Source organism: Carassius carassius, chromosome 49 (genome assembly GCF_963082965.1).
Source record: "Carassius carassius chromosome 49, fCarCar2.1, whole genome shotgun sequence".
Lineage (NCBI taxonomy): Eukaryota > Metazoa > Chordata > Actinopteri > Cypriniformes > Cyprinidae > Carassius > Carassius carassius.
This window is the reverse complement of record NC_081803.1, coordinates 20,192,838-20,205,475: the sequence shown is the minus strand read 5'-3', so window position 1 is coordinate 20,205,475 and position 12,638 is coordinate 20,192,838. Positions and strand designations below refer to the sequence as shown.

At 35.0% G+C, this 12,638-nt stretch overlaps 1 protein-coding gene across 3 annotated transcripts; it reads right to left on the bottom strand.

The window, feature by feature from the left end:
• Nucleotides 1–1,766: 1,766 nt before the first annotated feature.
• LOC132132452 (RILP-like protein 1) lies at nucleotides 1,767–12,617 on the bottom strand. 3 transcript variants are annotated; one of them, XM_059544828.1, is made up of 9 exons: nucleotides 12,092–12,617; nucleotides 10,587–10,737; nucleotides 8,925–9,043; nucleotides 8,450–8,695; nucleotides 6,994–7,164; nucleotides 6,237–6,391; nucleotides 4,683–4,787; nucleotides 4,083–4,170; nucleotides 2,498–2,632 (listed from the first exon to the last, which is right to left on the bottom strand). In XM_059544828.1, exons 1-9 carry the CDS (start codon nucleotides 12,377–12,379, stop codon nucleotides 2,627–2,629), a joined length of 1,329 nt encoding a protein of 442 aa, XP_059400811.1. In that variant the 5' UTR covers nucleotides 12,380–12,617; the 3' UTR covers nucleotides 2,498–2,626. The 3 variants fall into 3 exon arrangements, with proteins under 3 accessions (XP_059400810.1, XP_059400812.1, XP_059400811.1); XM_059544827.1 differs by lacking the exon at nucleotides 4,083–4,170 and having other exon boundaries at nucleotides 1,767–2,632; XM_059544829.1 differs by lacking the exons at nucleotides 4,083–4,170; nucleotides 6,994–7,164 and having other exon boundaries at nucleotides 1,767–2,632; nucleotides 12,092–12,615.
• Between the last annotated feature and the right edge of the window lie 21 nt (nucleotides 12,618–12,638).

The window sequence follows — 12,638 nt, the reverse complement described above, 5'->3', positions numbered from 1 at the left end:
TGTGGATAAAATTTTAAATAAAAGTTTATCCAAACTATAAAGTTTAGGAATGGAAAGATTATTTTTAGTTAAGAAATTATTACTTTTACTCAGCAAGGATGCATTAAATTGATCACAAGTGAAAGATATTTGCGTTTCTACTCTGTTTCAAATAAACATTGTTCTTTGAATTTTCTATTTATTTTCTATTTATTAAAGAATAAAAAAAATGTATCATGGTTTCCACAAGCAACACAACTGCTTTCAAAATTAACAAGAAATGTTTCTTGAGCAGTAAATCAGAATATTAGAATGATTTCTGAAGATCATGTGACACTGAAGAATGATGGAAGGAATGATGCTGAAAATTCAGCTGCGCATCAAAAAAATTTATATTAAAATGTAATTCTGTTTATATCCAATAGAAATTTTAATTTAAAATTGCAATATTTCACAAATAAGAGTTTTTACTCTATTTAAGATCAAATAAATGCAGCCTTGGAGAGCAGAAGAAACCGCTCTTGAATGATAGTGTAAATTACCTCATTTTTGTTTTCCACTTAAATGAATTTAGTTTGAAATACATTTATTCAAACATTAAAATGCTGCCATTATTTACTCATACAAAATGGAATGACATTAAGCCAAGTAAACAATGACAAAATGTTCATGCATCCCTTGAAATTTTAATTTCAGTAGATTTTTACTAAAGAACAAATCATTTGGCATACAAATAGCGCTTCAATGATTCAAGATATCTCAAAATACATGGTATAAAATATTTTAATACACAATGAGATGAGTTATGCATCATATCCATATTAACGATACATTTGATCCAGTTCTTGTTGCTGGATATCCTCCTCAGTAGAGTGACGTACTAGCTGTTCAACAATTGATCTAAGGCCCAAAGGCTTGTATTTTTCTAACTTACAAAGCTGCCTTTATCAACACACTTTAAAATAGGCACGTATTTCCATGCTTTTACTCTACACTTCTATTATTGCCAGTGAAAGCACCATTCAAGCAATGCAAAACCTCTGGCAATATGATAGATACTTCAGATGCCAGCAAACTATGGATTATTAATATAGTTCTGCTTTAACACACTGCAGAAACACTTAAGGCATGTAAAGCTTTGTTTCATGATTCCAGGTTTTTTGAAGAACATGTGACATGCTGTCAGTTGCCACATAAAATGAATTTGACTTGGTACTCAGTGTGTGATAATACATGTACAGTAGAAGTATATCGGGCACTGCTATGGGAGAAATGTTCAAATATACGGTTTCAAAAAGTAGTACACAACTGTTCAAAAGTTTTTTTAAAAGGAAATTAATACTTTTATCCAGCAAGGATGCATTCAATTAATCAGAAGTGTAAAGGCATTTATAATGGTATAGGCCTAACAGATTTCCATTTCAAATGTTCTTTTGAACTTTCCATTCATCAAAGAATTATGAAAAAAATCACAAAAAGTATAAAGCAGCACAACTGTTTTCAACATTGCTAATAATCAAAAATGTTTCTTAAGCAGCAAATCAGCATATTATAAAGATTTCTGAAGATCATGGATTAATGATGCTGAAAATTCAGCTGCGCATCACAGGAATAAATTACATTGTAAAATAGAAAATTTTAAATGTAATAAAATGTTTTACTGCATTATTTGATCACGTAAATGCAGCCTTGGTGATCTTTGCATGGTATAGTAACCTCTTCCCACAAAACACAATTCACTACCACAAAAAAATAAAAAATTTGAACATAAAAATAAATATAAGAGCTTTTTTTAGAGGCACATTTCTGATTTTAATGTTTTGCCCTATACACCTCCATATCAAGTGCATTCCTGTAAATAAAATGTCTGACTGTTGCTACAAAATGAGGAACAAGTTAAAATGATTTTCTCTGATAACTGACAGCATGTCATGAAGGATGTCACCAGAAATGAAATTCTGAACACTTGATATTCCTTTAAATTCTTAAAATGTCAGTGTGCCAAAAAATATATATATATCAGGCTACTGTGCAATAAGGAAAAAAAAAAGGTTCAAACATTATTCAACATATAATGCCACCATCCTTTTCAGACAATCTCTGTCCTAGCAACTAAAAATTAAAATCCCTAATTTTTTCTTCAGCCACGTGCATATTCTCACTCATAATTCAATTTGAATTAAAATAGATATGCATCTTATCTACTGAAGGCATCTTCTCTTTAAACATCATCAGAATAATGTAAGAAATCTATTTGATCATCTACTTACAGTAACTTGTCATGTGCAATAGTCTAACTATCGAACAAAATAGGCACATAAAACTCCCTCACAGTATCTTTGGGTGAAGGTGAGGGCCACATTCTATCAGTAACTCTAAACAGCCCCGTCCCCCGTGTTCCCTTTGTGAGCTCTTGTCTCAACTGCTTGCAGACGCAGTGCTGTGGAAGTGACCATGAAAGGAGCGTAAATGTGGCATACGGTCACATGGTGCAGGTTAGCGGTTAGCGGAGCGTTGTGTTCGTTACATGTGCTGTAATGCCTCCTGGGCCTGTTCTGTGTCCATGTCCTCTTTCCATGAGCCGAAGCCGTCACCCATCTGTGGCATCCTCCTCTGAGAGCCTCGGTTTTTGTCGCGGGAAAAGAAGCTAAACCTGTGAACATAACACATGGCGTCAGCACAACTGGTTTGCATTTTCATGTATGAATGTGTCCGTCAATTATCTTTAATGAACTTGAATGTTTCAGAAATGTTTTCGAGTTGTGTTTTGTTTATGTTACTTTTAAGCACTTTTAATTTTCTATTGATAAAAAAAGCACAGCCGGTTTATGGCTATACTGAATGAAGAAATATATTTCACACCAAAATCAAAACCAAAAAAAAAATTCTATAAAAAATATTTGTTGTGCATTATTTTAATAGATTTTCATGTGATGCAAAAAATATATATATACACACACACATATATACATGTATATATTATATAAACAAAAACTTTTATTTTGGATGCAATGAATTGTTAATAGCACTGTTAAATTGTTAATATATATATATACAGTACAGACCAAAAGTTTGGACACACCTTCTCATTCAAAGAGTTTTCTTTATTTTCATGACTATTAAAATTGTAGAGTCACACTGAAGGCATCAAGGGCTATTTGACCAAGAAGGAGAGTGATGGGGTGCTGCGCCAGATGACCTGGCCTCCACAGTCACCGGACCTGAACCCAATCGAGATGGTTTAGGGGTGAGCTGGACCGCAGACAGAAGGCAAAAGGGCCAACAAGTGCTAAGCATCTCTCGGGGAACTCCTTCAAGACTGTTGGAAGACCATTTCAGGTGACTACCTCTTGAAGCTCATCAAGAGAAGGCCAAGAGTGTGCAAAGCAGTAATCAAAGCAAAAGGTGGTTACTTTGAAGAACCTATAATATGACATATTTTCAGTTGTTTCACACTTTTTTGTTATGTATATAATTCCATATATAATTCCACATGTGTTAATTCATAGTTTTGATGCCTTCAGTGTGAATCTACAATTCTACATAGTCATGAAAATAAAGAAAACTCTTTGAATGAGAAGGTGTGTCCAAACCTTTGGTCTGTACTGTATATATATATATATACAATTTTAAATTTTGGCATGAAATATGAGCTACGCATTTCAACCTACTGTACCATAACCTCATCTCTACAGTTTCACTACGATCTTTCCAGATATAAATTTACAAAAAGGCATATTAACATATTTCAGGTCATACAAGCAGTGATAATCAAGCGTTTAATCTCCCTGCACCTCTATAAAGCACTCTTTTAGTTGGCAATATACAGAGACAATGTTATATAGTAGTTACAGCACAGCACTAGTGTTAGAGGAGTGAGCCGGACTTTGATTCTGACTGGCTGATTCTAACGATCCTCCTGCTGATTGGTCGCACAGATAGCCCCACAATCAGCCAATCAGAATGTGCGCTTTACAATCAGTGGCTCTAATGAGGGGGGGGGGGGGGGTGAGATGAGGGGGCAATGCAGCTCCATCACATGCAGGGAGGATAAAGTGTTAAAACAGCAAAGAACACAGAGGCGAACCACCAAAAGTTCGTACAAGGGAAATAAGTCGTCTGATTGGCTGTAAAGTGGGGTCATCTGGAATCAACCCAGCCGCCACCATCGGCATAATGGCTGTGAAGATCCTGGGACAAAGAGGCACAGATATGGAGAGTTGAGCAAAGAGATGATACACCCAGAACCACCTGAAATGTCATTCTGCTTCATCTGGACACATCCTAGCCTTAATGATGGCAGCATTAATGATGGTCATGCCTTTTAGTAAAACAAGGGTATATGGATGCCAACATGTGTCATAACATGTCATAAAACTCTAAATGTGTCCGTCAAGCTGCAGTTTAGTGAATGTGTAACCATTTTTTAATGGTATTGTGATTCTTCAGCTCAAACAGCATGTCTTGTGTTCAATTCCCAGGGAAATGCATGAGCTGTTAAAATGCATATTTTGACTGCAATGCAAGTCGCTTGTAAAAATCAGAAATCAATTTAAATATTCTTGGGCATCATATTTGTGTTCCTAATGCAAAGGCTGTTTCAAACACAAAGGAGCAAAATGATGCAGATTTATAAGATTGGTGTTTGTGATATAAGTGTGTGCAGGTGTGTGTACATGTTTGGCTCTTGTAGCAGTACGCACAGTCGTTTTATCCCTGACTCCGGCTGAAAGTTGGAGCGTGAGCTTGGCCGAAATGTAGAAGCCGGGTCTGGCAGTGGTGGACCTGTTTCCTCCTCCTGTTCCTCACTGTAATGTGATTGAAAAATAAATTAGCAATACATACATGCATACATACATACATACATACATACATACACATATATATAGGGCTTTTCGTTTTAGTGCATTAATTCATCAATTAGTTGGATATGGAAGAAAAGGAAGAAAAAACACAATTAAAAACTTTTAACGCAATAAACACACCCTCCCCTCCCAAGACCTGTAGGTCATCTTTCACTTCATACAGTTAACTGTTGACAAATATGATGCAGGGCAACAACTCACTGCATGATGTAGCCTATAAAATGCAGTTATATGCCCTTCATATTTAAGATATTGGGGCAAAAAATGCAACTGTATGAGTTTTTGTATCGTATTGATAAGCGATATCACAACAGCAAGAGCAATATCACACAATTTGTCCAGAATAGCACAAGTGCAAATGTGATTTTATACAACAGTCTGGTAAATAAGAAGTTAATATTGTGTTTTTGATAGGCTACAATGTTGACTGTTTTTGCTCATTTTTTTCCAATCAGCTGAGCTGGTTACCAATGACTTTCATGGTATGAACCAAAATACGGAGATGTTTCTCAAATTATGTTCCATGGTTTATGTTGCAATTGAAGCTTACCGGTAAACATTTATGTGTAATACATTTTCTAAAGCTATTTTTTTAATATCTACTTGATATTTTTCTCATTTAACACAATAATGGCTTTAAATTATCTTCTAGGGGTATTTTCACAGCCAAATGTAATTTTCGATTAATTCAATTAATTAAATCGCCACATCATGTAATTAATTATATTAAAAAAATGAATCGATTAACAGCCCTAATATATATATATATATATATATATATATATATATATATATATATATATATATATCTCCATACACACCTACATGTATGGAAGCCACCATGGAATTTCCACTGTGAATGTTTCCACCAGGGAATTAAAAAGTTAAACTTTTTAGTTTTTAATCGTAATTATGTTTTTTATTAATCCTGCCTTCTATTGTACATGCAAATTTATATCTCACAATCTGGACTTTTTTTCCTCTGAATTCAGAGTTAACATCTTGCAATTATTTATTTGGTTTGTTTCTGCCATTGAATAAAAAGTAATTGCTAATTTTTATCTCACAATTTAGTCTTTTTTTCTCAAATATCTAAAATGACATCCGTCAGTTTGGACTTTTCCTCAGAATTCAGAGATTATATCTCACAATGCTGACTTCATTTCTCGGAATTCTGAGTTTAAATTCTCACAAACCATGGAGTAAAAAGTAAAAAAAAAGCTTTTCTCAATTCTGCCTTTTTTTATTCTTATCTCCTTTAAATGTTGTGTTTATAACATCACATTTGTTGTATTTTCCCTTCAGAATTCCAAAAAAAAAAAGTCAGAAGTGTGAGAGAAAAAGTCTTTTTTATTATTCCACAGCTTAAAGTTGAACGTCAAGACAGCTGACCTTTTGAAATATGCAATTTCTTCTTGTAGCATGAAGACCGTTGCTTTCAGCTCATTGCGCTCATGCAGGACGTCACGCAACTCTTGCAGGGTAAATCGAGGGCGGTTGGGGTCTTTTGGATCATTAGAGGACATGTCATCATCACACAGCACCTCCTGGTGGATCAGAGAACACTTACAGTCACTAGCTTTTACACAGAGCAGCTAACTGCTGAAGACATTTAAACTAGACACACTGTCAGAGCATCCTCAAAACAACTCAGATATCACCTGATTTCACTGCTGTTAATGTAGAACAAAAATCACACCACAAAACAATTACAGTTGTTCTCATAGGAAATGATTTGAACAGAACAGCTGCTGGTTCCTGTTTCAATGGGAAATATGTCCACTGACATTATCACTGGCCTTCATTTATCACTGGTAAATGAATAACAGTATATGATTGGTGCTTTATTTTACAGTAGATATCATATGATCATGATTGAGTTAACATTTGATTCAGTCACATGGTTTGCATTCAGTACAAACACTTGAACACATGCAGGCTGTATTAACAGACTTTCACAATGAGTGTAAAGGACTAAAGCAGTCCGTGCACTACTCATACAGTCTGTTGTATGTTGGTACAGAACCAGTCGGACACACTCTGTGGGGTTGCTGTTGTTCTTGCGTGACTCGTGCAAACAGACACAGATACGGTTCAGGTGTTAGTTTACACTCCATGCTATCCTTAGATGCTGCTGCTGCAGGGTTACCCATAAAAATGCAGCATCTTCTTCATCCTTCCCTTCCTCACCATCCTCTGTCAGTGCTTCTGGGGCCCCGGTGCAGGGAATGAAATGGAGGGGACTTTCCTCTTTCTCCAGGCCCCCAGCCAGGAGCTCAGAAGCTAAATCCTGACCCCAGGAAGGGGCCGTTTTAGACGACTGTGGTCACAAACATTTAATCGGGAGTGTTTGTTTGAATGAATGAAATGGCACAAAATCAAAGTTATAAAAAACACAATCTGCATAATTTTCAGCAAGGAGTTTCTACTTAAAAAAAAAAAAAAAAAAAGTTAAAAATAATTTCCCAAAAAATAACTTTGCACTTAAAATTTTAAGTTATATTTTTTACTACATAAAATTCTGTAAAAATATAACTACTATCATTATTCATTATTTTATTATTTATTTTTATTTTTTTTGCTGTCATGTGATTCATCTTAAATTTTGTATTTGATTTTTAGGTATCCTCTTAATGTAAACACTACCGTTCAAAAGTTTTTTGTTCTGTTTTTGAAAAAAGTCTCAGCAAGGCTGCATTTATTTGATCAAAAATACAGTAAAAACTGTAATATTGTGAAATATTATTAACATATAAAAAAAATGCTTTCTATTTGAATATATTGTAAAACGTAATTTATTCGTGTGTTCAAAGCTGTATTTTCAGCATCATTACTCCAGTCTTCAGTGTCACATGATCCTTCAGAAATCATTCTAATATGCTGATTTACTGCTCAGGAAACATTTCTTCTTTCTATCAGTGTTGAAAACCTTTGTTCTGCTTAATTTGCATCCTTGCTGAATAAAAGTATTAAGTTATTAAAAAAATAATAATAATTGTTTTTGAAAGGTAGTGTAAATTAATATAGTGCACTCAAACTGCAAAGCCACCAGGCCAACACTCACATTTGATATTCAATATTAAAGTGCTAAGTTTTGATAATTAAATTAAATCATACAAATACAAATACAAATAATTTTGAACAAATGTACCATGCCATTGGTCTTTACTGACAAATAAGCCATTTAAACTAAGTAAATGTGTGCATTGCACTGAATGTAACAATGTTAAACATAATGAGTTCCAAGAGTTCACAAATTAACTGGAAGCCTCAATTCATACACTTTTGAAACTTGCATACAAAACCATATACACTGTGCACCGATTTGTATTCTAATCCTAGTTTCCTGTGAGACTGTGACTCATTGAAGTTTCATTCTGACTCATTATGGACACCATGTGAAGATCCTGACACTTACTTCCTTCAAATAGAAATAGAAATGACCGAATGCTGCAGATGAACACTGAGGTGTCTCAATGCATTGGAATGAAGCAAAGATGCAATGAAAATTTTCAGTTCATAACCCATTTAGCAGAGAGTTCATGAGCTGCTAAATGTGTGTAAAACTGACAAAATCACTGCGGCACCCATCAACATTCATGTACCTGTGCAGGTGAAGGTGGTCCTACAGACTCCTCCGTCTCAGTGCTGGTCTTGCCCTGCTCTTTAAGGTGCTCCTTAAGACGGGCCACTTCCTGTCGCAGGTTACCCATCTCCTGCTGCCGTGCCTGACCAGACGCCTCCAGCTCCACCTTCTGCTCGATCAGCGCTTTACCCTGGGCCTCCACCACCGTGATCTTATGCCTCAGGTCATGGTTGATCTTCATCAGCCGGTTCAACTGCTGCTGGAGCTGGAAGAAACCGCATGTGTGACACATTAAACATCCACAATATGATGAATATCAGAGTGAAACTGTGCTTTTATCCACTGTGATTTCATAGGATGGTTAGACTATGATGTTATTTTTTAACAGCAAAACAGAAGAATTTGACAACTTTATTTCTTGTTTCCTTGAATAAACATCAGTGCACTGACTGCTGCTAACAATGGGATTCGCTCAGCAAGAACATGACTCTTACTGCTTCAATGTCCTCGTTTTTGAGCATCAGCTCACGGTCTTTGGCACGGATCTCATCTCGCTGTTTATCTACAACCTCCTTCAGCTTCTTCATCACCTGCCGTTCCCTCTCGGTCATGCCTGGCATCAAATAAAAACAAAAACATTTATTACATAAAGAACTGACATTCAAGGAAATATCAAAACTATAACGCATGCTTAATTAATAGCTGGCATAAATATCTGGCATTTTTGATCACTAGTTCACTAGTTGCAGGAAGTTTCAGGATGGTGTTTTGTTTGCATGGATCAGGTCACTGGAAATAAGGACAGACGCAAGACGTCTGACAGACACTATAAGCAGCAGATAACTTCCTGACTGAACGCCCATGTTGCTGCTCCTAAAATAGAGTTGTGTCCATGCAGAGAATCTGACACACAACCACTGACCCACTTCACGTTTGTCATGACCTAGAAATATTATGAGTCGCATGCCTCAAAGGAATATTTAGAGTTATATACAAAAATTATTTTTAATTCCTCCCTCACGCTTGCAAAACATACAAAACCTAATTGGCACGTGCTATATATATATATATATATATATATATATATATATATATATATATATATATATATATATATATATATATATAGCAGTCTGGCTTAAGTCTGATAAGTCAAATAGAGTAAATTGATAAAAATATGCATTTTTTATTAACTATCTATTATAAATTAGCTAACTAATATTAATGCTATATAATATTAATACATTTTTTGTGTGTGTGTAATTTTGTGTAACATTATTAATTAACTAGCCAGTCTAAATCAAGTCTGCTAATAAGTCATAGAGTTCTAAAATAAAACATTTTATTACATTATATAATATATATTAAATATATATTTATATTACATATATTTATGTACACACACGTCACTCGAAGTCTTTTTAAGACTAAGTACATAAAATTCTCCATTACTTTTTAATTAATTTGAACAAAACAAAGCTTAAATAACTTTTACTTACCTTCTGATGAAATTACAAAAATGAAGTACGGTCTCAGTATTCTTGTCTTGTTTTCCAGTACAAGAGTTAAAAGATTCTTAAATCAAGATTCGTTGACTTGAGAAGCAAAATGAGGTCAGATAAAAAGTCTTGTTTACTGTGAAACTGATCAAAATCTGAATGATCAAAGAGAGTTTATGGGCTCAGAGAAATCTACTTGATTCAAAGGGAAGAACAAGTCATACTTCACTGACAGACGTTTGTTCTTATTTTGAAGCATAAACTCTCTTAATTTTGACATTATATCTTTATTTAGCATCTTAAGTAAATGTATCTTGATTTAAGGATGTTCAGATACTTTTACTGGAAAGCAAGACAAAAACACTGAAGAAGACATGAGTTTTTGGCAATGCATGCAACATTTAATTCCATAACTTTATGATTTAAGACCTTTTAAAGCCTTCATTTGTGAAAGAGTGAATTAAGACTTTATGAACCCTGTATCATCTAAGAAATAATATTGTTATTTTGTGTTTTTAAAACAATTTTGTGTAAACATATTGTTTTGGCTGTCTAATAATGTTGTATGCCAGCATATTGGAAATGGAAGGTCAAGTGAAGCGCAGTGCATTGTGGGATATAGTATAGTGTGAGACTGATCTCTTTTCCAAACACTACCTTCCTGTTTCTGTATATCCTCCTCTGTCATCGGACACTCTTTGACGGACAGGTTGTTGAGCAGCGCTTTGTTTTCCTCCTGCAGCTGTGCGATCTGGGACAGCAGATCCTGGGCTTCTCCTCTCCACACATCCTCCACCAGCTCCAGCTCCTGTTCACAACCACACACACTTTTCAGAAGCGGCTCATGAAATATACACGAGTGTATATTTAACCGCTGACCTTCACTAGAGTTACGTAACATCTGAAACAATCAGCAAAAACATAGAAAGCAGGACCATATGAACATCTTCAGAGAAGGACACAGATAAAAAGCCGTATTCAAAGCTCTGATTTATGTGAGACTTTTATATGCCTTATCAGCCTCGTGAGATTTAGATTTGTCGCATATCTGCTCACTGTCCCAATGGACATGATGTTACATGATGATGATGATGGACTGTGGTTATGATTACATCATTTCCTGTCCCAGACAGAAACTTAGAAATTCCCTTGCATGCACTGCTTTGTTCTGAAACACCATTGGCAAACAACTTGAGCCGCATAAAATAATGAACATGTTAGTGCAAAGTAAAAGCAGAAAAAAGCAGTATACTTTCAGACTTATACTGTTAGAAAAGATTTCTATTTTGAATAAATGCTGTTCTTGTAATTACTTTTTATTCATCAAACGATCCCGAAAAAAGTATCACAGGCTCCAAAAAAAGAAAAGAAAAGGTTTACAACATTTATAATAAATATATTATATCAGCATATTAGAATGATTTCTGAAGGATCATGAGACACAGAAGACCAGTAATGATGCTTAAAAATTCAGCTTATCAAGGAATAAATTACATTTTAAATGTACATAAATATTTTATATTATTTTACAATATTATGGTTTTCGCTGTATTTGTTTTATGAAATAAATCCAGCCGTGATGAGCATAAAAGATTTAATTCACAAACGTTGCACACTTTTGAACAGCATGTATATACACTGTATATAATGTTTTATCTAATTAATTACATAATTAAAATGTAATATCTATATATATCTATATATCTATATATATATATATATATATAGATATAGATATAGATATAGATAGATATATATATATACGATTTTTTTATAATATATATTATGTTAATTATATAACTATAACATAAACATCTCTTTACTTATTATTTATATATATATATATATATATATATATATATATACACACACACACACACATAGACATTTTATTTATACACTTTAATATATTTATTACTAAACGCATTTATAGTTTTATATATAACATAATAATATCTACACACATATTAAAATACTTTAATTGAAAACTTATTAATGTATACTTTTATACGTAAAATGTTTGTGCCCATATGCTGTGACGTCACAGACAAGTACAGTCACCTGTCTTTTTAATTCTGGCTACCAGTGTCACTAAAACAGAGTTAAATGAACGAGCTGGTTATTTAGATCAGGTAAATATATTCTGTTGTCTATAAAAGCACCTTCTTATGTTTCCTGTCCTTCTCCAGCCGCTCCATCCGCTCCAGCCGCAGCCGGTCCAGCTCCAGACGCAGCTCCTCGGTCTCTGGACTGATGCTGTTCCGGCTCACCAGGACCTCCAGGATCTCCAGCACACGGACCACTTTGGGCATGAGTCGGGACAGAGCCTCGCATCCGTACTGATCAATAATGCGCTCGAACTCCTGGCCCACGACCGCAGCGATGTCGTACACGTCCATCACGGTCAGATCCGCCACGTTCTTCTCTAGCGCCGAACCGAAATCCTCCATGACCGTCTCTGAACTTCGTTTCCTTACAAACTTTCTCAGTCCCTTTCAATAGCCAAACAGATCCCCAACACCCTCTAAAAACCTTCTGATGACACCCCGTCAAGGATAAAAGCCATTTCGGTATATTTTTAGGCCGAATTGGGCCGAGATAAGAGTTGTCCCATTGCGGTTCGGTTTCCCTGCCCTTATTTATTCCTCAGAGCGGCGCTTCATGTACTGCGCATGCGCACAGCGGCGGCCGATGAGGGCGCTGTGAAAT